General features: G+C 33.0%; 13 protein-coding genes across 13 annotated transcripts; 5 read left to right on the top strand and 8 right to left on the bottom strand.

Moving 5' to 3' along the window:
* Positions 1 to 20: 20 nt before the first annotated feature.
* BMR1_02g00570 (Methyltransferase-like protein 17 mitochondrial) lies at positions 21 to 1,860 on the bottom strand (the record flags this gene model as incomplete). Its single annotated transcript, XM_021483077.1, has 13 exons — positions 21 to 254; positions 299 to 367; positions 388 to 531; positions 552 to 603; positions 626 to 672; positions 693 to 797; positions 818 to 853; positions 895 to 995; positions 1,045 to 1,139; positions 1,160 to 1,230; positions 1,251 to 1,346; positions 1,427 to 1,596; positions 1,617 to 1,860. The coding sequence occupies 13 exons, from the start codon at positions 1,858 to 1,860 to the stop codon at positions 21 to 23; spliced, it is 1,464 nt and encodes a 487-aa protein (XP_021338040.1).
* Positions 1,965 to 4,488, top strand: BMR1_02g00565 (glycerol-3-phosphate O-acyltransferase / dihydroxyacetone phosphate; the record flags this gene model as incomplete). The annotated part of the gene is made up of 14 exons (XM_021483076.1): positions 1,965 to 2,032; positions 2,053 to 2,218; positions 2,240 to 2,524; positions 2,657 to 2,743; positions 2,765 to 2,941; positions 2,964 to 3,041; positions 3,065 to 3,130; positions 3,215 to 3,314; positions 3,336 to 3,568; positions 3,589 to 3,719; positions 3,777 to 3,841; positions 3,862 to 3,937; positions 3,960 to 4,101; positions 4,387 to 4,488. The coding sequence occupies 14 exons, from the start codon at positions 1,965 to 1,967 to the stop codon at positions 4,486 to 4,488; spliced, it is 1,776 nt and encodes a 591-aa protein (XP_021338039.1).
* On the bottom strand, positions 4,585 to 5,274 carry BMR1_02g00557 (tetratricopeptide repeat family protein, putative; the record flags this gene model as incomplete). The annotated part of the gene is made up of 1 exon (XM_012792433.2): positions 4,585 to 5,274. The coding sequence occupies one exon, from the start codon at positions 5,272 to 5,274 to the stop codon at positions 4,585 to 4,587; it is 690 nt and encodes a 229-aa protein (XP_012647887.2).
* Positions 5,275 to 5,339: 65 nt separating this feature from the next.
* BMR1_02g00556 (hypothetical protein) lies at positions 5,340 to 5,839 on the bottom strand (the record flags this gene model as incomplete). The annotated part of the gene is made up of 4 exons (XM_021483075.1): positions 5,340 to 5,405; positions 5,426 to 5,573; positions 5,594 to 5,733; positions 5,756 to 5,839. 4 exons carry the CDS (start codon positions 5,837 to 5,839, stop codon positions 5,340 to 5,342), a joined length of 438 nt encoding a protein of 145 aa, XP_021338038.1.
* Positions 6,027 to 9,893, bottom strand: BMR1_02g00555 (protein phosphatase; the record flags this gene model as incomplete). The annotated part of the gene is made up of 9 exons (XM_012792432.1): positions 6,027 to 6,314; positions 6,335 to 6,439; positions 6,460 to 6,784; positions 6,806 to 6,944; positions 7,084 to 7,385; positions 7,474 to 7,868; positions 8,500 to 9,213; positions 9,266 to 9,660; positions 9,683 to 9,893. The coding sequence occupies 9 exons, from the start codon at positions 9,891 to 9,893 to the stop codon at positions 6,027 to 6,029; spliced, it is 2,874 nt and encodes a 957-aa protein (XP_012647886.1).
* Positions 10,432 to 13,200, bottom strand: BMR1_02g00550 (vacuolar protein sorting-associated protein 3, putative (VPS3); the record flags this gene model as incomplete). Its single annotated transcript, XM_021483072.1, has 7 exons — positions 10,432 to 11,075; positions 11,148 to 11,348; positions 11,372 to 11,753; positions 11,774 to 12,030; positions 12,051 to 12,631; positions 12,652 to 13,040; positions 13,063 to 13,200. The coding sequence occupies 7 exons, from the start codon at positions 13,198 to 13,200 to the stop codon at positions 10,432 to 10,434; spliced, it is 2,592 nt and encodes an 863-aa protein (XP_021338037.1).
* Positions 13,538 to 16,175, bottom strand: BMR1_02g00545 (conserved Plasmodium protein, unknown function; the record flags this gene model as incomplete). Its single annotated transcript, XM_021483071.1, has 6 exons — positions 13,538 to 13,674; positions 13,696 to 14,017; positions 14,039 to 14,104; positions 14,126 to 14,545; positions 14,567 to 15,477; positions 15,770 to 16,175. The coding sequence occupies 6 exons, from the start codon at positions 16,173 to 16,175 to the stop codon at positions 13,538 to 13,540; spliced, it is 2,262 nt and encodes a 753-aa protein (XP_021338036.1).
* A 123-nt stretch (positions 16,176 to 16,298) lies between these two features.
* Positions 16,299 to 17,494, bottom strand: BMR1_02g00540 (p21-C-terminal region-binding protein; the record flags this gene model as incomplete). Its single annotated transcript, XM_021483070.1, has 3 exons — positions 16,299 to 16,889; positions 17,129 to 17,287; positions 17,309 to 17,494. 3 exons carry the CDS (start codon positions 17,492 to 17,494, stop codon positions 16,299 to 16,301), a joined length of 936 nt encoding a protein of 311 aa, XP_021338035.1.
* BMR1_02g00533 (Probable peptide chain release factor C12orf65 mitochondrial) lies at positions 17,675 to 18,179 on the top strand (the record flags this gene model as incomplete). Its single annotated transcript, XM_021483069.1, has 3 exons — positions 17,675 to 17,922; positions 17,945 to 18,044; positions 18,066 to 18,179. The coding sequence occupies 3 exons, from the start codon at positions 17,675 to 17,677 to the stop codon at positions 18,177 to 18,179; spliced, it is 462 nt and encodes a 153-aa protein (XP_021338034.1).
* On the top strand, positions 18,176 to 20,059 carry BMR1_02g00532 (Eukaryotic initiation factor 4A; the record flags this gene model as incomplete). The annotated part of the gene is made up of 3 exons (XM_021483068.1): positions 18,176 to 19,661; positions 19,716 to 19,829; positions 19,851 to 20,059. 3 exons carry the CDS (start codon positions 18,176 to 18,178, stop codon positions 20,057 to 20,059), a joined length of 1,809 nt encoding a protein of 602 aa, XP_021338033.1.
* Positions 20,060 to 20,204: 145 nt separating this feature from the next.
* On the top strand, positions 20,205 to 22,550 carry BMR1_02g00531 (Methyltransferase-like protein 13; the record flags this gene model as incomplete). Its single annotated transcript, XM_021483067.1, is given in 8 exon segments — positions 20,205 to 20,290; positions 20,372 to 21,320; positions 21,343 to 21,390; positions 21,411 to 21,689; positions 21,711 to 21,885; positions 21,908 to 22,377; positions 22,397 to 22,459; positions 22,482 to 22,550. 8 exon segments carry the CDS (start codon positions 20,205 to 20,207, stop codon positions 22,548 to 22,550), a joined length of 2,139 nt encoding a protein of 712 aa, XP_021338032.1.
* BMR1_02g00530 (succinate dehydrogenase (ubiquinone) iron-sulfur protein) lies at positions 22,682 to 23,690 on the top strand (the record flags this gene model as incomplete). Its single annotated transcript, XM_012792427.1, has 4 exons — positions 22,682 to 22,891; positions 22,913 to 23,149; positions 23,200 to 23,473; positions 23,551 to 23,690. The coding sequence occupies 4 exons, from the start codon at positions 22,682 to 22,684 to the stop codon at positions 23,688 to 23,690; spliced, it is 861 nt and encodes a 286-aa protein (XP_012647881.1).
* Positions 24,074 to 26,111, bottom strand: BMR1_02g00525 (bromodomain protein, putative; the record flags this gene model as incomplete). Its single annotated transcript, XM_021483066.1, has 2 exons — positions 24,074 to 25,614; positions 25,790 to 26,111. The coding sequence occupies 2 exons, from the start codon at positions 26,109 to 26,111 to the stop codon at positions 24,074 to 24,076; spliced, it is 1,863 nt and encodes a 620-aa protein (XP_021338031.1).

The following is a 26,196-nucleotide window of genomic DNA, read 5'->3' as shown; positions in this document are numbered from 1 at the left end:
AGTTGAAACAACCGTTAAGATTAAGATTTGTAATTCTCAATCTGATCCCGTTCATATTGATCTTTACACAAGCCAATGTTGTCAATAGATTGTGCCAATCTCCTTGATTTACGAAGATATTCTAGTACTTTCCTGGGGGTATATCCTCTACCTTCAGGTCTATTTAATCTTTTTGGATATGGCCATAAATCTCCCCAAAGTCCCTTACGTCCAAATTTATAACCCCAAGATTCAGGCGAACTTTTTGTCACAACCTATATAAATATGTTTATCAAATTAAAATTTAAGGACAACTTACCAATCTCTCAAAGTTACCACGCCTTGTACAGACGTCTAATAGTACATGTTTCCCTCTTTTCATTGTGGGCTAATTCACATATAGCTTACAAATATTATTCTAGGCCAAAAATATGACCGTTCCATGATAGATTTTGTATCAAACTGAGATTCAAACGTATCTCTAGGTCCAGTTGATTTCCTAACTATCAAGTATGAAAACTTTTCATCATCAATATTGTTAGCTTTTGAACCCTAAGTAATAGCCATGGTACTTTCTTATAAATATGGTAAGGAATTCGTTTAATTTTCTGAGAAAAATGACACCTATTTTATCGCCACAATATACCAATCCATCCCTGTTTGTGCTAAAGGACAAATTCCTTCGTGTGGACACTTGGTCATTTATTGCTTACTGGTGCAACAAAGTGAAAACTTCCCTTTTTAAGGTCCTTAATGAATAATTCTCTAATGGAATGGATCATTCTGAAGCCAGTAGGGGTTCCAATTTCTACAATTACCTAAATAAAAATATTTTTACCATCATCCCATTTGAATTTAATTTGTTCCATAGATTCTTAACTAGTACATCTCGTGCCAAAATAAAATGTTTCTTACTGTATACCCCGGGACGTTAATCAATGAATATGATAATATAATCATATCGTAATTCTTATCTTCATAGTAAATGTTTTGACGGTAATCCAAGTGTAATAAATCTAAATGATATCATCAACAATTTAACTGATAATGTAAATCGATACTTGCCTTTCATGAGGAACGATGATATATCGCGCAAGTTTTTTGATGGTTCAATCACTACAATTTCTTTGAAATCTTGCTTAAATACACTATATAATGCACTAGATAGATTTATTTATACGCTAAAGAAGCACCGGAACCCGCTTGGTGAATAAGTATTCTGGAACCAGAAAAATTAGTCCTGAGTTTGATCTAAATCTATTATAAATTACTTCTGTAAGTATCCTGACAAATACTGCGTATTGACCAGGAAAGAAGTGGATTGTATGTGCGATGGCGACGTGAGGGGTGTACGATATTGTGTTTATCTATGTAATAAATCATAATAATTAAATTAGACAAGATTAATATTTAGTTTAAACGTTTAGTCATTTGAAATAATGCGTACCTGATGTCTTTTGTCTTCCAAATCAGACAACAATCGCTGAGAGAGCGCTTCCTCATCGTTTGATCTTTTAATAACATTTGTTTCACTAATTTCTTCATTTGAATCGTGTATTTTTGATGAATAAGCCATTTTGCTGTGTAAATTTTCTATTAATCTTTGTCTATTGAGTCCTAAATAAGCAGCGTTATACTGGAAGGTAGTACCCGAGGTACTTCAACACATAGTCTAGCTGCAATTTTTTTTGCTATGTAAGCGCCAATCCGGTCAATATCTTTCTTTCTAGATACTGTTTTTGCAAGCATATAAATCTTGTTCTCAATGACACTGGGTAAGTCTAACACTGATAGGTTCAGATTACTATAAATGTTAGTCTCATTGGTTTGTCTAGAGAAATTAGAAATGATTGATGGAATCCGATCAAAGCGGAATACCATTTAACACAATCTTATCGTATTAAAACGTCGTTTTTTCAAAATACAATAATTATACTATATCAGTCAGTCATACATCTTTGCAGACACTATATCTTGTGTTTTTTATGGCACAATTCACCCCGTCTGAATTCCGCGTTTTTAACATCTATATCATTATAAAATGGATTTCAAAGTAAACACCTAATGATTTAGATGTATTATCCATTCATTTTTTACTAAAGTAAATATTATGAACGAAGAGAGAATGCCGCTATATGGACCAGTAATATTCGTTGGTAATCATAACAATCAATTTATCGACGCATGTCTAATGATACACGCAATTAATCGCCAAATTAGTTTTCTAACTGCGGAAAAGGTAAGTTGCCCTTCATTTTAGAGCATGAAAAGAAATGTTATTGGACACTTTGCTAAGCTAGCCGGCTGCATACCAGTTAAAAGACCACAAGACTTGAAGTATCGCGGCCTAGGAAATATAATCTTTGAAAATACTCGTGTGAAAGGAGTTAATACGAGATTCCTGATTGACATAAATGTAGGGGATAAGATTACTATTGATTCCGTCGCCTCTCAGGTTGTGGAAATTATCTCTGAGACTGAACTAATTCTTGACTCCCCTCTCAATATTAACTGCACAGATATGATCAAAGGAATGTCATTCAAAGTGAGGAAATGATTTTATATATTATTATGTGTATTCAATGATTAAATTTTCATTAGTAATGATGTTTATCAGTCATTACGGTACAATGGTTTTATTGTTACCGATACCATTATATGTGCTCACTTCACATAGATTCTACCAAAAGTTAACCAGACTGAAGTTTATGATAAAACGACTACTTCACTTATAAACGGTAATGCAATCGCAATTTTCCCAGAAGTAAACACATTTATTATTTAGGGAGGATCACATGATAGGAGTACATTGTTACCCCTAAAGCCAGGCGTAGTTCTCATGGCTATTTACGCTCTAATGGCGGGAGCAGAAGATGTAGTAATTGTCCCCGTTGGTCTAGGATATTCTAATACGCACAATTTACAAAGTAATGCAACACTTTGTTATGGCGATGCAATTACCGTTTGTAATAGCTTTAATTTAGGTGTCGAAGGAAGATTGTGAAGAGTTTCAAAAGGATCGCAGAAGTGTTATATCTCGTATCCTAGCACATGTAGAAAAGGTGTGGATATTTCATTTATTTAGGGGTTGAAGTCTTGTATAGTCACTGCTCCTAATCATGAAATAAAGGAATGGATAAACTTATGCGCGGTATACAAATTATATTATGTATATTTTATGTATATTTATATGCATAAAATAATAATAATAATAATATAATATATTTTAATATAGAGTTTATATCCTCCTGAGAGATCTGTAATTTCGAATAACAAAGTTAATAACCTCAAACAGTTAGTGTCAAAGATTTTTTGGGCATACACTGATTCAAAGGGTATAAAGTCGCTTATTTTAGAAACTAAAGAATTAATTGAGGAACTTAAAATTTATAAGGAAGGATTGTTGAAATGTAATTTGCATGATGATGAGGTTTGGCTTCTGAAGCAATCATTGCACTCCGCAACAATTATGCTTTTTGAACACATAATAAGGCTAATTTACAACGTTATTATGGGTTTATCATTCTCCCCCTTATGGTTCCCATTGCATTTAATTTCCAAAATTTTAGCAGATCGTCACCGTACAATGGTAATCAGTCTGTAATTTAGGTTATGACCACTAGTTCAGTCAAAATTGAGGGTGGAGATGTTATTGCCAGTTACAAAGTAATAGTACTATTAGTGCTATTACCTCTCTTTAACGCATTTTACGGTTTGGTTTTTGGCTTCTTCAAGTATGGGTATGTATTCTTCTATTTCTATATCATCTAATTGCAACGATAATAATAATAATGTAGGGATATAAAGAGTATGTTTATGACCATGACTGTGGCAATATCTATCTTGCCCATCTTGTACTATAGTAAGTGCCAATTCACACAGTTAACATGAGATACGTTAAGAATATACCCATGTTATTACGCCAGTTGAGGATTGTACCTATAATTATTATGGGAAGGTTGAGTTTATGGGTTATTCAGGATTAATGTATGGAGGGAGACGGAAAGGGAAATTATCACTTTGAGGGCCGAGCTCCAGTTGCTAGTTAGGCAATTCGTGTATACTATGGGCCCAAAAGTTTCTGAAAACTTCTTGTCAGAGTTGAATTCCAATTTTCCCAAGGTAATAATACGACAACAATTTGGGACGATTGATGTAAATGTTTGACACGAATGTATTTTTATTTACTCTATTTATATCTTGATATTTTAGTTTTCTATACTTTTATACTATATATTATCTTCTGTCTATTATTTAATTACTTCATTTGTTATACATGCCCACATGTTATATCAAAATTAAGCATTTATTATAACTAATAAATGGGGTTTAACATACCCCCCCCCCCAAAAAAAATATCTTATTTTAGAAATATTTGCACAATTTCTTCCTATTCCAATAACACAGATACTAGTGGACTCTGACACAAAAAGACTTCTGCGAAATAAGGACGAGTGGATGCCAATATTCTCTAGAAGCTATATAGAAAATAGGGAAGAAATACTATAAAGTAAACGTTTATTTGTAATAAAATATAATTAAATTGGCAAAATGCTTAAATTAATTAGTTTAACAATCATCTGATTGCTAGTTATACTAATTTGATCACTTAAATTTGTGCACCATGAAGGTGTACAGTTGCTTTAAATATTGATTGAAACTGGTGCTCAAAACAAAATTCTGTAGTTTACGTTGTGAGAAAACTAGCGCCGATTTGATTATTGTATAATTGGTAACAATCCACATATGCAATTTGGATGCCAGTCTGGTAAATGCGATACAAAAATGTTTGGGGCAAGGATGGTTGTCGTAATCTTGACATATACCTAGCATGTTTCTGTACATTTTAACCTCTTTGGCATCACTGTATATGCGCATCCTTTTGGCCTCGGTTATTATCTTAATAAAAGTACTTTCATTTGGGTAGACATTATAGCCCATATTAGCGTATTTAATGGCATTACTGTAATCTCCAGACAATAAATGTGCCTTTGATATGCGTAAGAAAGCTTTCTCGTTTGATTTATCAAGCTGAAGTACTTTTAGACATAATGTAATTGTTTTGTTGTAGTTTCCCATTTTTAGATATGCCAGTGCGATATTTGAAAGCAATTCTATTCGTTTGAGTTTGAAATGCCGTTTTTTTTCGGCCAAACTGTCATCGATATGCATCGAATTTAGTATGTATTCAACGCTTTTAATGCTAATTTCCCATCTATTAATAGCGGCAGAGTAATCTCCCCTTAGATAGAATTTCTTACCCTCATCTATGTTGTCAATTTCATTGCTAGTCATTTTTTCAGTTTAAAATTCGGCATATAATGTCTATGGATGTTTAATACCTATTAAGTCAGGGTATTTTAGTGTCTGATATATTTTACTTTCTGCTTCTGCTGTTTCTTTTGGCACAAATGTTCGTCTAGAGGCTAAATGAGTTATGACATACGGGCTTCTCGGTACACCAATTGTAAAGAAGTGCAAATCCCTTGTAAGATAGGTAAAATGGCACGATGTATAAGAGCTTGTATCCTAAAGGCGTGAAGATTGATAATATTTGAGACAAAAAAGTGACTATGAAGAGATCATTCCATATGCTGAGTGGCACAGGGCTTACGAAAATGGGACGCCCAAATCTAATGACTTAAAAATTTGACTAGTAGCTATGAAGTAGTAGGTGTAAATTACTATGAATCTAGATACATTAGTGAAATTGATTGGAGTTTTTCTCAGTAAGTTAACAAGTATCCATGAGATCTAAATGAATGTAGTAACTTGCCATGGAAAAGTACATTGCAATTTTGTAACGCTGGGTAAGTTTTTCCTCACGTAATGCCCGTTTCTTTTCAGATTGTTTGGCCATAATCACACCATTACAATTAAGTACCCAAACCAACAGCTAAGCACTACATAAAATTATATTCATAATACACCTCACTTCACACATATCGTATGGTTTATTAATACTAGGGATTTAATATTATATGATACAGTAAAATTGGTTTAAACCATATATAATATATCTCTTATATGTTTAAATTAAAACCTCTTCAATCAACGTTTGTCTCGTCCACCTTGTATGTCGGTTGAAATGAATCCAAAAAATCATTATAATCAATCAACCCCTCACTATCAGTGTCAATGCAATCCACAAGTAGATCAATTTGTTCATGAGTAAACAGCGCGTCATTATCACCTAAAATGGAATTTAAGCTGTGTAGTGTCTCCTTAAATTCAATGGTGTGGACTTTTCCACTTCTCTTAAAGTCGTATGAATGCAGCGCATGCCTTATACTGCAGTGATGTTTATATAAACAACTGCAAATATGACTCCATAACTAAATAATTAAGTGGTTACCTCATCTGCAACTGCATATTTACTCCTGTCTACAACGTAAAAAGCCTGTAGGAATTCCAAGTAGTTAATTTTATTGGAATTCGACACATCGATCATTTTAGCAATCTAAATATAATAATGTTTACCTTTAGAATGTGTTTCTCGGTGACCTTAAATCCGACTTCCTTCTCAACCCCTGAGAGATCTAATCTCATAATAGCACTGACGAAACTATCATACGATAGGAACCCGCTTTCTATCTCGTCAAAGTCCTGAAATTTTTGACAAAGTGCAACAGCCCTAATGGCAGAAGATCGTCGTCTTGTTATGTCTATACTGTTAGAAATTGCCTTATTTATTGCAGTTTTTAGGTCACAAGGGTTGTAATATCGCTCGGCTGTTTCCACTTTATCAGACAATAACGCCCTTCCTATTTCTGGCAATGCTTTGATCATCCATTCCTCTTCAACACTAATTTATATTAATACATACTTATAGTTAATACTTTTGGAGTAAATAACCTTTAATTTACCCAGAAACTCTGCTACATCTGCATCCCCTCTACACCCCTCCTGAATGCAAGAGCTTAGGATTGTTCTCATCAGGATCTTTACCTGTGGGTTAGACAAGCCTATATAAGCATATTAAAACATTTTATTTGATATTCTTGAATTATTTACAAATATAACAATATTAATGATAAACATATATAATATATTTCATAACAAATCGCATGCCTATTAAATGTTAATTATTATTTTGTTGCTCACCGAAATTAAATTTCCTTATTATCTCGTCTAATTCAGAATATGAGACGGCGCCATCTAGATTCCTGTCAAATACTAAGAGCGTCTCTTTCAAACTCAAGTCACTACGCAAAATGGTCTCAAAAACTTGACTAAGACACTCCCTTTGCAAATTGGAATGCAATTTAGCTTTGGGGTAAAACCCAATGACAAACCGACGCAGTATCTTGTTGTAGTCAATTAATCCATTCTCATCAATGGCCTTAAGGAGCCTAGTGCCGAATATCCAAGGGAGTTTAATGTCAGTAACACTTTCCAGCGCCTCTCTAAATTAGCTTTTGTATTATAATGTTAGATATTTACACAAGAAAATGCATAGCATTTTCTTTATTTAATATAATTAACAATACCAACCTCCACATTTTTGGAGTTATGAAAATCCCTTGCACATTTGTGTAGAAATACTCCCACAAATGATGCTTATGTATGCAAACATATTCACTAATCTTTTTTATAATATCACGCACACATTCTTGAGTAATGTTAGGATTAGATGGTGATATTCTCTCAATTTCCTTAGCTTTAGCAGTGGACAAAATCCTTTCAGTGATGTTGTGCGTGTTTGATGTTTGTTTGTGAATTGTTTCCAGGGAGGGTGCCATAAATTCCTCTGCTTCAAAACTCATGTTTGGACCGAAAATGAAAACAGCGCCATAATTTTGAGTTATGCCACGATAGTTTGATGCGGAGAAGAGGGTGAAGCATGTACCGTCGTGGTTAGCTTCAAATCCTTTAAGATTAGATGGGACCTGTATTGAAAATGTTACTAATATATAACTGAACGCAACTTAGTGTATTTATATATATCAATTATGGATCATGTATTATAAATAAAATGAGTAGTGTGGTCCAGATGACCCAAAGCCCTGCGATATAATAACACATATCAGTAATTAGTACAAATCATAGTATCTAAGCTCTATCAACATTTATTAAAATCGCATTAATTGTAGATTATATATATTGATTATCGTGCAAACAGTTTTTGAATACGAAATTTCATTTTCGAAAGAAAAGTGTCAGAAAAGAATTTTTATTTATATTATAGCAGGATTGTTATTGTTACATTCATTCTTTTACATAAATGTGAGTGTATTCGTTTGCATAAATAAGACAAATATTTTAAGTGTAGTATTTAATGAACCATAGGTGTGCTATCGTAAATGATATAAATATAAATTTAACACAAAAAATTGTGTTCATGCAAATAATAATATATTAGATTTAAATAATGGCATGGATATAGGTATATATGAGATATTATTAATGATTTGTGCTTAAAACATAGCATTGCTATGATTTAGGTTATCAAATTAATTATGTAACAATGTATATTATTATTTAGAACAAAATATTTACTATATTCGCTTGATTTCTTACCTGATGAGACCTAATACATATTTCTAGATTATTAGTATTCAAAAATTCTTTTGTAACATCGGGGCCAAATGTGATACAATCAATTCCCCTGGAGTTCCTCCCAATTCCAATCTCTGGCGCGGGATCCGACCACAAAATGTCAAATATTATGCTGTCGCCAAAAGTATCCGGGGTTGCAGGGCAGGTTCGTTTCCTATTTACGTTATTTATATGTTCTAAAGTAACCCCTGGGTATCTAAATAGGCCACCATGTAGAACTATTACCCTATTTTCAATAACGGTGGCCAGAGGCAATAACCAAAAAATGTTTTGGAAAAGACGGTAAATATTACCGTCGTACTTAGACCTAACCTCCTTCGCAAACCCATACATTTCGTTCATATCCTCTGATTCATGATTTCCCCTGTTTATATGTACAGATTCTGGACATGCCAATTTGAAAGCAAACAGCAACAAGAATATATTGGATGAATATGGGCCACGATCCGCTATATCTCCATTGAATAGATAAACATTTTTGGCAGATGGAGGGCCTAACTTGTAAAAAATCCACAAAACATCCTGCAATTGCCCATGTGTATCACCGACAATTATCAATTTTGAGCATTCGTTATTCGATACACTGAGTCTGACTAGCGATCCTTCGTATAATTTTTCCATTAGTTGAGCCGTATCAAATAGAATCTTTTGTGCATATTCAATAGGTAATTCAAGCTATATTAGTAGTCGTTTTTTTTATCAAAATTAATATAATATATAGGCTTACCATTACCCCCCTTAGGTAACAATCAAGAAGTTCCAAAGCAAATTTCATAGTCACTTTATTTCCCAGCCTAGGGCCATTGTAACCATATGGAATCGAATCTTCTTGCAATGGGATATTCAAATCCATGATGTTAAAATCCTGATTGGTGTTAAGGTCAATAGGAGATACCGATTTATCAGTGTCCAGAGAAATGCCATTAAATGTATCAGAACCAATCCTCCTCCTTATGTCATGGATGAATGGAATGGCTATTTCCTTATAATTCTTCAATGTGCACTGTTCATGATAATTTTCCAGTTCATTCATGAAGTAGAAAGTCACGAGCTTTAGGCAAAATATTCTCGTGATGAAACCACGAATAAACCTTTGGATCAGTATAGCTGCAGCATCTTCATCTAGATAATAATTGATTATTACTTGTATATTTCATAATGGATGTCGGAGGGCAGTAAACGGTCGAATATGGTTTGCACTGTAATAAGCATTTTTCATCATAAATTCCATACAAGTTTCCAGATGTCAATTTGTAAAGTTCAATGCCAATTATAGTGGGCTTTTCGGGGGATATATGTTTTACTATACCTCTGTACCCATAAACCATTACTACATCATTCAACTTAACTTCCATTTTTATACACACCCCATTTCAAATATGTAGACTTTTAAAATAATGGTATTAATGAGTATTATTTTAAAAGTCTACATATTTAAAATTGCCTGAAACACACAAAAATAACTGTATATTTGGTCTGCATTTGTAAAAGTTTTTGGTGGATTATATGTTCCGCATATGTATGAATGTGTAAATTATAAAAGTTGCTATATCTTCATAAAATTCATATATGAATCCACAAAACGATTTTATTATTTAATTTATCCGTTTCCTCTAACTATTTGTTAAAATACTATCACTTTGATTATTGATTTATTATATTTCTAAATTGTTTTTTAGACAATTAACTATTATTTCATAATATTTAATCTCTAAATACGGTTTTAAACTATCTCAGAAGTGGCACTGGAAATTGTCCTCTTCAAGTTAGTTTTTGTCTTTCGACATAGTTATGCACTTAGTGTTATATACTACTAGCAAGTACTTTGGTTAATTAATTTACAGATGTTTTAGTCATCACGCATTCAGCAATAAAATGCGTATATTGTTACAATTAGGATTTTTGTCTACCAAACTCAAGTCCCAACTGAATCTTTGACATATTGATACGTCCCGTGATAACTTTGTAGGCATGTAAAAAATATCTAGAAACCTTTGTAAGTTCCATATCATCAGGTAGTATTTTTAGCACCTCAAGTGGATCGAACACCTGCGTCCTAGAATATTTGTCCAGCAACTTTTCGGCAAAGTTATTCATATCCTCACTCAGTAGCACTTTGAGCAACAAGTGAAAAATATCATATGACGGCCCCACCTCGTGGGCTATAAATTTCGCGGGCAAAATTGACATCTCTATCCAGTGTAGTCGGTTGGTTAGGAATGGTTTTTTGCCACTAGGCTCATTGTAATAACACAGCGAATAAGATTCTAGCATAATTTCCTTCGACGGGAAACCAAGTAAAGTGATGAAACGGGTGTCCATCTTGATCATATCGCGGAATGACTGATTGTGATTAGCAATAATTCCATTTGACGCTACACTTATGATCTCACTTTGGAATATTGTGCAAGATTTAATCTTTGTAAAGTCGACAATTTGATTGGAATGAACCCTTTCCAGCCATTCGCTTAGATGTGTCACATTGTTTTCAATAAACGATAACAATCGGTCTATTTCTTTGCGCTGACCGTTTATTGCTGAATTAACTTTGTTGTTATATTAAGATAATTTATTACTCAAATTTATTGTAACAAAAATATTTAGCTTACCATTTTCCAAATAATGCGATGCAAGAATGGCCTCCTTCCCAGGGCTTGTAACATCACTAGCAACGAAAGCCTCTAAGAAATGGGTTATCATTTCACAAATATACTGTGAGTGATTGTATGTTCTAGCTTGGTTGAAAATTGTCAAAATTTCATCAATGGTGAATATTGCAAATATTCGTTGGTAGCGAAACACAGAGGACACTAAATAATAAAAGTTCTCATACCTACATTTGGGCTCAATTTAACATTTCTGAGCAGAATGGTTAGGTAATATTCAATTCTAGATTTCAATTCTAACTGCATGGGTTGTAATTGTATGGGTTCCTTTTGTCCAGATCGCAACGAATGTATTTTATCCAAACTTTCAAAATAATTCGCCATTTCAATTATGCATTTGGCAAATATTTCAATATTCACAGTATCAACTTCAATTGTTGATATAATCTCTGATGCACGCAAAAAATTCCCAGTACCAAATAGTAGTTGTGCCACAATATCGAGTCGGTTAATTTTTGTGAGAAATTCTTGCGATATATCCTGGTTTACATAGTTAAGGAACCTATCAGGGTAGCAAAATAATTTGTACCTTTCATCATCAGATTCAGCCTACGTAAAAATTGTCTTGCCAGCAACATAAAACATAGCGTGTCAATTCGTGTCATTTGGTCTAACGGTCTGATTTGTTTACGTTGCTCCAGTAAAAATGACGCAACACAACTATTGGCCAACGATTTGAGCGCTGAAACGTCCAATTTTGCTTCTGATTCTTTAATTTTCGAATTAATAAATTCATGGATTGCAATAGGTTTGCTGGCCAGTGAATCCAATCCATAGGGGATCTCAAGTTGGTAGTCGACAGTAGGTATATAGTCAGACCAGAAATCTATATAATCAGGCAATTACTTAGTAAATAGTTTAGGTCCGGCGGTCCTATGGTGAAGTGTTGAAAGGCTCTGGCAAATTCAAGGTTGCTAAAGTAAACCAAACCTGCGGATAAATGGAATAGTTTTGTTTCAGCTTCGAAGTTACAATCCTCTTGAGAATAAATATTGAAGAGTTCTAGAGCCTCCTTAATTTTTTTATACCCGAAGAGACTCAATAATTGTGTGTAATAGTCGCCGGAGTAAAAGCCGAATAATGCCGTATCTGTAGTGGATATCACAAATTCGTGGTCATGTAAAATTATCAACTTCTTAAAATTTCCCACATGTAACGTTTGATAAAGTTTCTGTGTGCGTATGCCATAAATCTCAACAGATCCATCGGATGATACTCCGATCATATACGGGGGATATGTTCCAATTTGCACAAGTTCTGGCTTCCAAGAAATGGTATTTCTATTTGATATCCTATCTGCCTTCAGGTTGTAAAAAATTCCAATGTTATTTTGACAAATAATCATGATCTCATCATCCATTGCAGGGGATAGTGCTAATAAGTGTCCTTTGTCCAGGACATCTGAAATAATATTTTCAGTAAAAGTGCTAAATGAGACATACTGTACTTAATATTTACGCTGTAGTATCCCGTTTTGGAAACATATGCGATAACATCATTTACCCATGTTATAGAAACGATGTGTGTGGAAGAAACTGGTATCACCTTGACAAATTCGAGATATATGTCAAATTTGTATATTGAAATTGCCTGTATGGAAGCTACTGCAATATATCTGGATTTATCGCCATGAGAATTTGTGTCTGACGATGACAATTTTTCACATACGGATGTAGCAGATTTAACTTCAGTTTCTGATTTAGCAGATAAGTTTTTGGTGACATTGTATATCGTGCCATCGCAGAAGACCAACAAGCAATTATTCATCAAATACATCACATTTATCTGTTTACTAGACAGTTTAAGAGTATCCTTAGGAATTTCCAGAATAGTTTTCTGTATAAATCTTCTTAAATACTTTCAAATCTGACGAGTTAAATCTGTATATGTATCCAGACGATGTACCGACATATAGTGACCCAATTTCCCAAACTGCGGCTGTCACCTCATGGTCATATGGCCAGGGTAACAGTACAGTGCTGTGGAACTTTTCCATATCATTAATTTATCGTTTAGTCTTTAAACTATATACACACATTACACAGTAATGAGGAGATTACATACAAACCCACATTGCCTAGTCTAAATATGTGGTAAACCGCCACACCAAATGCCTATATACCATCCACAAACCGGATATACCCTAAAGTATGTCCTATTAACCTATGCATGTCTTAATCCTATACATATTATAATTTTACACTATGCTGTACTACCTCACAGCAATGAGTTCCAAGCCATATTGGCGATATAGTAGACATGGTACTGGAGAAAAAAAATGTTTTGGATTTATATTGCAAAATAATATGCGTAACAACTGAGATAACACGATACTAATCAATATCCAGCGTCTCATAATCCGCCACGCCTTTCTCCCTCTTCCTAATCTTGTTATTCACAATCGTAGCGACGTCTCCGAATACTTCCACTGCACATTTAACTTTTGGCACTTCAAGTCCAGCTATTAGACCTAAATTATGCTGTAACTTGCCGTAGTTTGTATGTATGCTCTTGAATATATGAAATTTCTTCAGTGCTTTAAGCGTTGGCCTATTCTCTGGATTGGGCTCCAGGCAAGTATTTAAAAATGATTTGATGTGCAAATCTTCAACATTGCCAATGGATTCTTGAAATATCTTGCCAATCATATAAGTGTGTGCTTTTGAGATTTTATCAGTTTGATTAGTAAAATTTACACAGCCATTTGCTTCAGGAGGGAGATACCATTCAATTGGCTTGTCCCATAGCTCTGATGCGATTGTCGTAACTGTTTTTTCTTTCAGAAAATTTGTCAATGTATTTCCTAGCAAAGCCTGTATCAATCAATTACTTACTGGTGGTATACCTACGTCTAATATTACACGGCCTGATAGGAAGTATATTTTACTGGATTTCAATGGCTATATAATCAAATTAATTACCAATATGAATTTAAGTTCCAAATTTGCAATGACACAGATAAGTTGGTATATGATGACTTTAACCTTTTTAATAAGGTCTGGCGATCCAAAATTTGAATTTTCAATGATATTGGACAAAGTACAATCGTTTATATATGGAGTAATTTTTATTAGTTTATTCTCATTAATCTCACATTTGATGTCAAATACGACATTTCGTTGTACATTTCTAAATTTGCGCTCCAAAGTCTTCAAAACAGATTTAGATTTCGCCAAATAACTATCATAAATGCATTTTGGATGCGGCTTCAAATTGCGATATTTGACTATTACAGGCTTACATTCATATGTGTTAAACATTTTCCATATTACGTTATTTTTTGATACACCCACGCATTTCCATGGTATGCAATTTTCTGGGCAATAAATGGGTACTATGGACTGTATGATTGGGTTGCTTACCGAAAACTCAGCCAACACTTGCTGCCTGTCTCTACTAAGCTGCAATCGCTTCCATTCCATTTCTTGATCGGTTGAATCATTTAGAGCCTTTTTGTAGTACATATGTTGACCCTCAAGCAACACATTTGTGTACCTATAGTTTATAGGTTCTTCTCCAAAAATATCCCTAATGGAATTCCTCAATTTTTTGCGATTCCTTTCATCTAGCTCTTGGGCAAACCCCTGCTCTCGAATGATCTTATCCCCTGGTTTCCAATCAATAACATTTCTTATTCTCCCCCATTGGACATAGCCATGGCCAATCGAAAGCCTCAAATCTTGTCTTGTGCACTGTAGAACGTCAGTGCATTGCTTGTAAAAGTTATGCTTCATCTTCTCTAGTATATTAAAATATAGCTTTTCCTCCTTATCAAACTTGTCGTAGACGTGGGATAAGTGCTTTAGGGTTGAAAGTACTTGTTTCTCTCGATCCAATATGTGGCCCATGGAATTCATCTCGTCCTTAATATACGTTAGGAGGCGTGTGTATACATCATCATCAGATAATAAAATTTCCAAATAATCAGAAGGCTGCATTCCAATTGGCTTGATGCACCAAAGATTGAAAAGGTCAGTCTTTAAACTTTGTGGTTTGACATGATCGAGGAATGCGTCAAATTCCATAGGGGATATTAGTTTTGTGTCTTCAAGGTGGCAAGTCTTTATAAACTCGTCAATATTTATCTCAACCTTCTCAAGATTGTCACTCAAGAATGTTCCTAATTGTTCATCGCTTTCCTTGTTTGTGACGTGTAAAAATATGCGTTTATCAGAGTCACCATCATATGCGTCATTGGGAATTGTGATTCTTTTTTTACATGAATATTGTGTTGTCTGTGTTGATACACGGTACATCTGTTCTGGAGCACTATCTACATTAGAAATATTATTATATAAATAAATTCAACAAGCGAGTCGTGCAAAACTATTAATCTATGTATAATTAGTGAGAAGGGTTGGAAATCTGAATGGTACTATGTTTAAAAATGGTTAGTCTAGAACACATGCCCACACATGGAATAAATTTAAGGAATTTGCCATGATTATTGATCAAATTTAGATGTAATAAATACACAAATTATATACAATAAAATAAGAAATAACAAATATTATATACTTAATACAACATACATAATATTTCGATTAGCTCTGTCCAAAACTTACTTTTAGATAAGGATCTTTTGGACTCTATTGATTCTTCTATAATGCTGTTAGGGGTAGGATGCTTCATTGTATTGTCTGTTGATAACTCATCAATAGAAACGTTCCGAATCAATCTCAATGTATTGGAATCAAACACAGGTTTGTCAAATTGATTAGACAATTTGACATGAAGGCCAGATGTTATGTTACATAATGGTTCAACAAAACGCTGCAATGACTCAATGCGTGGGTCCAACATTATACTGTCGAGATATTTTTCAGAAATTGAGAGTAACTCATTGTACTTGCCGATACCTTCGAAAAACTTGATGTTCTTATCGAAGGTCTCAGATTTCAAGTTAGAAAATCCCGTTAAATGGTCTGGAGGAAGCACCCGATAGGGTGACTTCCCTTCAAACTCGTCCATGAAACAGAATAAGTGTGTGGTCAGATAATATAGGGTAATATAATCATACATCTACACATTTACATGACGTACTGTTTTAGTGCAAATTACTAATAGTTAATAGTTATAACAAAGAATTAGTGTTTAACTGTTACTCTGATCCAATTTTACCATAGCTGACAACTTTTTGATCACATCTTGGAAGTTTTCAAATGTAATGACAAATATTAAATTGTATTCTGGATACAATTTCTTATTGTAAATATTCATATCTCCTGAGGGCCAAGCGAAATGTATTTTTGATTGGTTGAAGAACTCTTTTTCCTCAAATTTATAAAAAAATCCATCGAACCCCAACTTGTCATTCGTCTTACCTTTGAGATTCAACAATCTAGTGATGAATAGAAAATGGGTGTATTTATAATAGCCAATTTCTTCCTTGGGAACCACGTCTGAATTGAGTGACCACTCGATATCGAGTAGCAAATTAGCAAATAATTTGTCCACCAGCTCCAGTGGTGCATTGATCATCCTCTCATTGACAATTAATCCTATTTGATTGTTAATAAACATTCTTTCCAATTCATCAGTATCTCCATGTTTTTTACATTCCTCTAATAATGCTAGTTTTATCGTGTCCATTTGCTTGTATTGATTGAAATTTAGAGCTGAAAGTAGTCCGATGACACAGGAAAATTCTCCTGATTCAGTTTTAAGAATAGTTCCAACATTCGCCTAAATAAAACAAGAAAAGTGAGTTTATGTGATATGATCTAAGGAAATGCCATCATATTATTTAGTGTGCGAAATGGATTTGAAAAAACATATATAATAGTACTATATGGTCTTAATCATAAAGATATATAGTATATATTATAATCATGCATATGGGTCATACGATTATGATACAACAATAATAATAAACATACATGAAAAAATACTTCATTAATATTCAGAACTGTTTAAAGGATTACCTGTTCAGAAATTAGATTAGAAATGAAATCAAGTGATGGGCACAGTCCGTCGATATTTGATTTCCAAGGTAAATATCTGCTTGTGTTAAGTATCAAATTTTGTATCCCAGTCAAATCATCTTCGCTTGGGTCATTGAATATGAATTCGGCATATATAATCTGCATTAAAAAGTTATATACTTTATTTTTCTTTGTAGTACCAAAATTTTTGTCTTTCAATCTGGAAATTAATTTTGATCTGGACTTAACTTTTTTATTCTTCTTTCTAACACATTTTTCTGATTTTTTAGGGATATTATTATCGTATATTAGTGAATTTTTGGCTGTCTTTGTACAATTAGTTGACGTGCGATTTTTATCCTTCATTATAACAACATTATTGGCATATTATATACATAAGCAATTTATCAAAATATTATATACATTTTGAAATCAGTATAATTCCATATTCATACAAATAATAAGTAGGATATAAGTCAGCACTATAGGTAGTGACGGGAGATTGTAATTACCCATTGCATTTTATGTTGATGATGATATAGGCATATGTACTTATGTGGGATAATTACGCAAATCATTGTTATTTCAGTTCCAAATACATCATTTGAGTTTAGACTAACTAATATTAAATACTTAAATAAGCCCATATTTACTAATAGCCTAAAGGCTGATGAATTTGAAGAGAAATTTATCAAGGGTAGCGGACCTGGAGGTCAAAAAATAAACAAATCTAGTTCATGTGTGCAACTTATACATAAAAAGTACCCTTTGGTGGTGAAATGCCAACAAACAAGGTAGCTAAATAAATTCATTCAGAAATTTGCAGGAAAACCGCATTATAGCCAGAGAGATTCTACAAAAAAAAATTTTTTCAATTGAAAAGGAGGAGAAGATGGTCGGTATAAATTTATCTTTGGTAATAGTCACTTAATTCTAGAAGGAACAACGAAGAATATTGAAGCTGAGTGATGCTGAGAAGGAAAGGAAGAAAAGAGATAAACAGCATAGGTCAGAGATTAAAAGGTCTAGATCAATTAGTAACATCGAATGAAATATCCCATTTTTACATTTATCGCATTAAATACTCACAAATCATTATATAGTAGTTACAATCATGGTTCATCAAACGATTCATACAATCCAGAATATAATTATTCGTATGATCAACATGATAGTAAACACATTGATTTTAGAGAAACATGGCAAAACTCAATCTTATCTGGCATCATTAAACCATTCAGGAACAAAGTTTTTATTTCTGAAATAGAAAATCCAGTTAATTACACTGAGTGCAATTCGAAGGTTGGTGAGATTATTAAAGCAAAGACGAATAGACTAAAATCTTCAGTACAGAAAAAGTTTATTAGGCAAATTATATCTGTAATTACTGGTGATAATAGATCATTTATCAGCTTAAACACAATTTCATCAACAAATCTTGATGATGAACTATCAAATGCATTAATTTGGTTTAGTAACAAATATGAATCATTTTTTAATCCAAATTCGTTATCTAATGAATTGGAAAGGTCAAAAATTGACATAAACTGTACATTTGAAGATATTGGTATTAGAAATGTTAAAATTAAGGAATTGGCAAATAATCCTACTTTTGCTCAAAAATTGCATATACCCAAGGTAATAAATTATTTAAAATCAAAATCTGAAATTTTTAACACTTCTAAGTGGCTATCAACTGAAGAACTTGAAGATAATTCGATTGGCTTATTTTACCACTCTTCTAATGGTTCGGGAAAAACTTATTCATACCTATTGTCGGTGTTAGAATCTGGGTGTAAAAACACTGCTATTATTGTACCTACTAGGGAGTTGGCAGTTCAGATTTTTAAAATAGCAAAATCAATAATTCCAGATAATGTTAATCCATATTTATTGATAGGTGGTGCAAATATTAAACATCAAATTGAGAAGTTAAAATCACTAGACAATGATAAATTTAATATTTTTGTGGCAACACCTGGCAGGTTTATCGATTTGACGAGTAGGAAAGTTTTGAGCATGAGGCACATTTCAAACATTGTGTTCGATGAATATGATTCTTATTTCTCATTGCCCAAAAACTCTAACAATCTCTCCGTAAAAGAATCCTTTCTTAGCATTATTAAGACAATTTATAACCTAAAAAGTGATTTACCTGGTGCGATTAATTTGCATGGTAAAAAGGTAATATTCTGCTCCGCTATTGATAGACAGGAACAAGTACATAATTTGCTTAAAATTGAAGATGTAAAGAAGTCAAATATGAACGGTGTACAGAGTGATTGTATAACACATTTCCTAGTTACATATGGTGAAGGGAAGGACAAGGTTGGTCTGCTTAAACGATTGTTAGAGATTAAATCATTTGGTAAATCAGTGTTGATTTTTGTTAATTGTCAGGAACATATTGAGTTTTTAAGTAAGGTTATTAAGGATTATATGCCAAATGTCAACTTAATATCACTATCTGCTAGTGACGATAAGATGGATCGTCAAAAATCATTCGATGAATTGCAGAAGTTGAAGTCAAATGGTACGCATACTGTTTGTATATACATTCAATTGTTATATGAATGAACTAATATAGATTATGAAGACAGTATTGGACCAATATCTAGTATTTGCGTTACAACAGATATATCCTCCAGGGGGATTGATTTTTCTCCATTTACCTTTCTAATAAATTATTCAATACCGGGTGGTATGTTATTGAATAATCTAGATATCATTACATACAATAATAGATGTGGAAGATTGAATTTTAGTGATAAGAGGGGTGTATGTATTACGTTGTGTCAAGGCTCACAAATTCCAAAATTTGGAAGAACTGTATTAAAAAGATTATCAGTTCCAATACATCCAGTTGATCCGATACAAGGTATTTTATTCAAGAAGCGTAACCAATATTTGCCATATGTTACCAGATCATAGGGTCTAACGTTTTACCAAGTGTATCAACCATATAATTGTATATATTATTATAGGGTGATTTGTAATCTATACAGTGTGTTATTGTTGAACTATGATTAATTTAATCAAATTATAAATATCATTATGTCTTTGAAATAATATATTTATGAATTTGTTACCTAGTAATTATTCTTATTTTAGAAGTCCCGAGTATTGGAGGCATTTCTATTCAAATTTGGATAATTTTGAATGGTATTTTTCTTAATATGTTATAATTATAATTGAAATAATTATAAATTATGCACTAATTAACTATTATATTATTTCATTTAGGTATGTTAACTTTCATGACATCGAGGCCGCCTTCTACAAGATTCTATATGAAAAATCGCGTCTAGCAGAATTCTACAATGTAGATTCACTTATTTCCTATGAACAAGTATTGAACAGAAGTGATTTCTATAAGGAAAATGTCGATTTCAGCAATATAACAATTATAAATATTGGCACTGGTAATTCATTATTACCTCTGGAACTTCAAAAGGCTAATTTCAAAAGGGTTATTAGTATAGATTTTGAACAATCAGTAATTGAGGCTATGAAAAAATATGAAAATGAAGTACTAAAGTGGCAATGCGTGGATGTGTCCACTAGTGACTATTTAAACCTATCCAATCAATTAGATAATGATTCTGTTAAAATATTGCTGGATAAGGCATTTCTAGATGCATATATAAGCCATGATTCAGGAGAATCTGTCGAAATGATTAAAGATAAAGCTAAACTATATCTTAAAAATAGTATATCATTGTTAAATGTTGGAGATATATTCATCATAATATCATTACTTCAGCCTTATATAATTAAGGAGATTATCAGAAATATGTTCGGTGAAAATATTTTAATCGACGTATATCCTATTGTAAACTCAATAATCCCATCAAATAATGGATTAAAACTAATTCCATATGTAATTGCGATATATAAAATCGATTATCAAATTGAAAATAAGTATCGATGCCGTATATATGGTATATCAGGGGTGCCATCTCAACACTTTTCAATATTCAATCTTTTAAAGGTTGTCAACGAGATACAATTCAGCTATTACACTTTTAGTATTGCTAAAAATTTTAATCCGGGGAAAATGATCATTTTCCATGTAGATTCAAGTAACTCTGATATATCTTATTCCCTAATGATATATGACACTAAAGCTTTTAATAGCATTGTTAAGAAATCTAAAGACAGCTTGAAAAGTGCAGTGGTAATTGTGCCACCGGTGACTAAATATTCTAATTTAGGGATATGAACAAAGTCATCTATTTTCTACCATTGAAGGTAAAGATAAGGTATTAAGTCATTAATTTAGCTGGCAAATAGTTCTAATTGTGATCGACTTATAATTGTATCTTTTAATTGGTTAAATTGCGCCATTTTACAATATGATTATCAGAAATTGTTAAAAAAGGTTAAATCAGACCTTAATCAATTGTTTTTGAGATTATCTACAAATGATGATATACCTATAATGACTTTTGAAGATGATAATAGGATTAAAAGTTTTGTCGCAAAAATACCATCAATGCAATCCTACACCATACTAATTCGAGATTTACTTACAACCGAATCTAATACCTTCAGTAGACAAGTAAACAAAACTATTACACAGTTAATATTCACTAGTTCGCCACATACAGTACAAAGTGAATTGTGCTATCAATGGGTAGACGGAGTGGAACATTTTTTGTTTGATAGGCCTTGTTTGGAACACCACATAGCCATCTGTATGCCCATAATCAATTCAATATCAAATATTGATTCAAAAATTGCAATTTTAGGCAGTGGTGCGATAAATGTATCACTCAGGTGTTAATGTATTGTCTAATCTATTAAATCATTTACTTAAAAATAATATTTGTTACCACTGTATCGATATTGATCATGAAGTAATAAATCTGTCCGGTAAATATTTTGGCAACGATCTATCTAATTTCACCAAGCTTAGTGATGAATTATTTCATTCAAAATTCGATGGAAACATTGTTAACATCCACGGGGATGTAATGAAATACATTAATATGGCCATTAAATATTGCAAAAATAGCTTTGGTGCAATTATTTTGGATATTAATAATTCAGATGAAGATAAGTGTGGAATTAATTCTCCAAATATACATTGTATCAGCGACAATTTTCTGACAAATGTATCGCAATTATTAACAGAAACTGGATTGTTCATTGTTAATGTAATAACTACACATAGTGATGCAAATAATATCATTGTTACAGCGTTAAAACGGCATTTTAAACACATAAAAGCGATTACTATACCAGAAGTAAGTTCTATGCATATAGATTGTCAATAAAGTATTTGTATGTAGTAATTTTGGACTTGATGATAATTTGATTGGTGATTCTGTAGGTTTGAGTGGTAATATAGATTGAAAAACTGAACAAACAATTGAAAATCACCTTCATTGTGGATGAGTGGAGTATTTTAGACTATTAAATATTAGTTTTGGTAATTTTGTATTTTTAATTTTTTGTTAACGGTTACAGAGTAGTGAAAACGAGCTATATAGCTATATAAGTTGGAGTATTAGGGATATGTAGGGGTAGCTATTAGTGTTATAGATTGATATGGCATTAGGGTTCTATAACAAATTTATATATAGGTGTACCAACACCAAAATATATAACAGTATGATATCTAGGAAAAATTTAACCTTTTCAATTTTCCGATACAACTCAGAAACGAATCAAAGGCCTACAATGCAAAATTACGAATTGGACACCAATAATTGTGGTCCAATGGTTCTAGATGCCCTAATTAAGATAAAAAATGAGCAGGTAATACTGTAATAATTTAAGGATAGTACTCTTTCCTTTCGCAGAAGTTGTAGAGAGGGAATTTGTGGCAGTTGTTCAATGAACATAGACGGTAAGAATGGATTAGCTTGTTTGACGCCAATTGATACTAATAAAGAAGTCATTGAAGTACAACCATTGCCTAATTTGTATGTAATTAGGGATTTGGTCCCTGATCTATCTAACTTTTATGCACAATACGTGTCCATCCAGCCATGGCTCAGAACTAAGTCGAAACAGGTATGTTTTCACCATATTTAAATTATTAATTGGTATGAAATATAATATAGGAAGGTAAAAGGGAAAATTTACAATCACCAGATGACCGCGCTAAATTGGATGGAATGTATGAATGTATATTGTGCGCATGTTGCTCCACGTCTTGCCCTTCATATTGGTGGAACCCGGATCATTTTCTAGGACCTGCCATCCTAATGCAAGCATATAGATGGATACAAGATTCTAGGGATCAATATACGAAAGAAAGATTGGTACAGATGAACGATAGCATGAAGTTATATCGCTGTCATGGTATTCTTAATTGCTCTTCTTGTTGTCCTAAGGGTATGTTTTTTGATATAATTATAATGCATATGCCATGTGTACGCATTGCTGTTTATTATTAAAGCTGGGTAATCTAGGGTTGGATCCTGCTAAAGCGATAAAGGAATTAAAAGCCAAGGTTGAAGGTGAATTCACAGATCCGGACGATTGGGCTCAGGTCTCTGCCAATGAATACATGGAGAAAAATTCCAGATTGTTGAAATCTATAAAGAATTGACAATATAAATCATATGTATTTATATTTATTGACAAATTGTGTGTCTTATATATGATTTATTCGCTGCCTGTAAAATATTTTACTGTACTTAATCTATAGTAGTATTATTATTCATAACATCGTTTATAAGAAATTAACCACAATTTATTTATAAAAACATCAATTTACACTGATTTAATTATATAATAGCATGACTATAATAAAATAACAATATATTTTACTATATAAATGATAACTAATATAAATGCGTACGATACGTGTGGGACCCTAGTAGCCTTGCACATACGAAGCTATATGTATGTTATACATAAATTAATGGTTTAAAATCAAATTTCAATGTTATTATTTTATAATAATTCGATAAAGGCCAAATAATTACTTAATTATATGCGTGCATCAAATCCTTCTGCTATCCTTTCATCGGCGGATCTAGGCGGTACGCCATTTTGAGACACCAGTCCCTGCTGAATAACCTGGCCCTTCCATTCAGGCCAGGCCGAACTGGTTGATGGTGCTGAAGTGGGTATAGGTTGAAAGTTTTGTATACTTCCAAAAAATCCAGGACTTTTTCCCACAATGTCACCAATATGCAATTTTTCCCTCTCATCTGTCACAGGTGAGTACTCGGGGAGCATATTCAATTGACTATCTCCAGAATTGTCGTAAAAGTTGTTAAAAGGGTCTATTTTGTGCGAATTATTCGCATCAATAGTGTTGTAGATGTTAGAAATTCCTATCGAGGTAGTGCTACTAGGCTGCTTAGTTTGGGAAAAGGATATACTGCAATTGGCCGAATCTTCAAACGCATCCTTATCAGAATCACTCAATGAAAATGAAGAGGAGGATGAGCTGTCAAATATTTCGGAGGGTTTTGATAGTTTATTATCAGATTTAAGCTTCAAAAAGTCCTGCGAAAACGAATTTTCATGTTCCCTTTTACCATGACCTTTTGACCCCTGTATCATCTCCAAGTTGGCACGAATCAGCTTATTTACATACATAAAAACTCTTTTCTGCTTTTCAATAGAAATCAACTCTATATCAAACGTGAATTTCTTATCATGCATATGAGACTCTGCTAATATGCCCAAATCATCTTGTATGAGCTCCAATACAACTTTCCTTTGATTTGGTGCCAATAATGACATATTGTGTTCAAGAGTTCTACGCTGGGATGAATTAAGTGGTCTATCATTTGAGCTGATTTTTTGAATACCAGGAGGGTCCAATATGGGCCCAAATTCCGGAGCGACTTGATAGAAGCTATATCTTGGAGGGCTATCCATAATACTTGGTGATTTTTTAGGAGCTGATGTCTTCTTAGCTGGAGATCTTACCGGCCTCTTCTTCTTTTCTTGGGCAAAATTTGATCTACTAACCTTACAATTATCCAAATCAGAGTAGTTACTCTCATCAGAGGAATAGAATACTTGTTCAATCTTTTTTATATTACGATGAATAACACGTTGGGGTATAGTTTTAACTTTAGGCTCAACCTCTATAGTATTAAACTTGTAGTATGGATTAGCCCTGGTAATCTCTTTACATTGATTTTCAAAATCAATTATGAATTGTTTTGATTGTTGCCATATTTCCTGATCTGGCATGGAATTCACAAATATGTTGAAACACAACTGTCTCATATCATGCTGCCACCAGTAAGGGTTAGTATACTTGCCTGACTGCAAATTTGACTCTATCATTTCCAAATCAATATTAATCTGTTGTGATGCGTTGAAGGAGCGGTGCATGAATAGTGAGGAATACGGTTGTCTTTTTTGCGATTGAAGGATTTTTAGGCAGGCATTTCGCCACATCATCTCGCCCTTTGATGGTTCTCTACGTTTCATGCCACGTGGTTGCCCAATTCTAGATATATACTTGGATCCACCCTTTTGTATTGTCCATTTGTCATTCGTCAGGCCTATATTAACATAGATACACAATAGTTAAAGTGTATGTGTAAATAACAATAAATCACACAGTTAAAACAATTGTGAAACATAGAATATATGGTATCATAATATTATACAGATAATTAATCATATAGAATTATATGTGATATATACTATATGGAGTGAAATAAACGATTTTCCTACCCTTGATCCTTTTAGACTTAGAAAAACTGCTGCCAGAATCCTCAGACCCGCTCTCTTCGTATTTCAATGGAGCCTTTATGGCTCTCCTAGACCTTACAGGCGACACCATATGATCGTAAGATTCAGACTTAAGGGAAACGATGGAATCATGTTTATTCAAATCCAATTCTGTCTTCAACTTTCGGTATGACATATTAGTAGGTTTCGAAATTGTTCTAACAACGGAGGAGAGTTCTTGGAACTGAAAGCCTGAAGATGAGATTTCCTTATTAATATTACATACGTCCTGGAAAGATAGAGACAACTCTCCTCTAATTTCCATTTTTGTGGTGTTTTTTGAATTATTGTCTGTAAAGTGGAATGGTTTTTATATCTCCGTTATATACCATGGAAAGTATATAACAGAG

This window comes from Babesia microti, chromosome II (genome assembly GCF_000691945.2).
Source record: "Babesia microti strain RI chromosome II, complete genome".
Lineage (NCBI taxonomy): Eukaryota > Apicomplexa > Aconoidasida > Piroplasmida > Babesiidae > Babesia > Babesia microti.
This window is presented reverse-complemented; position numbering and strand designations above follow the sequence as displayed.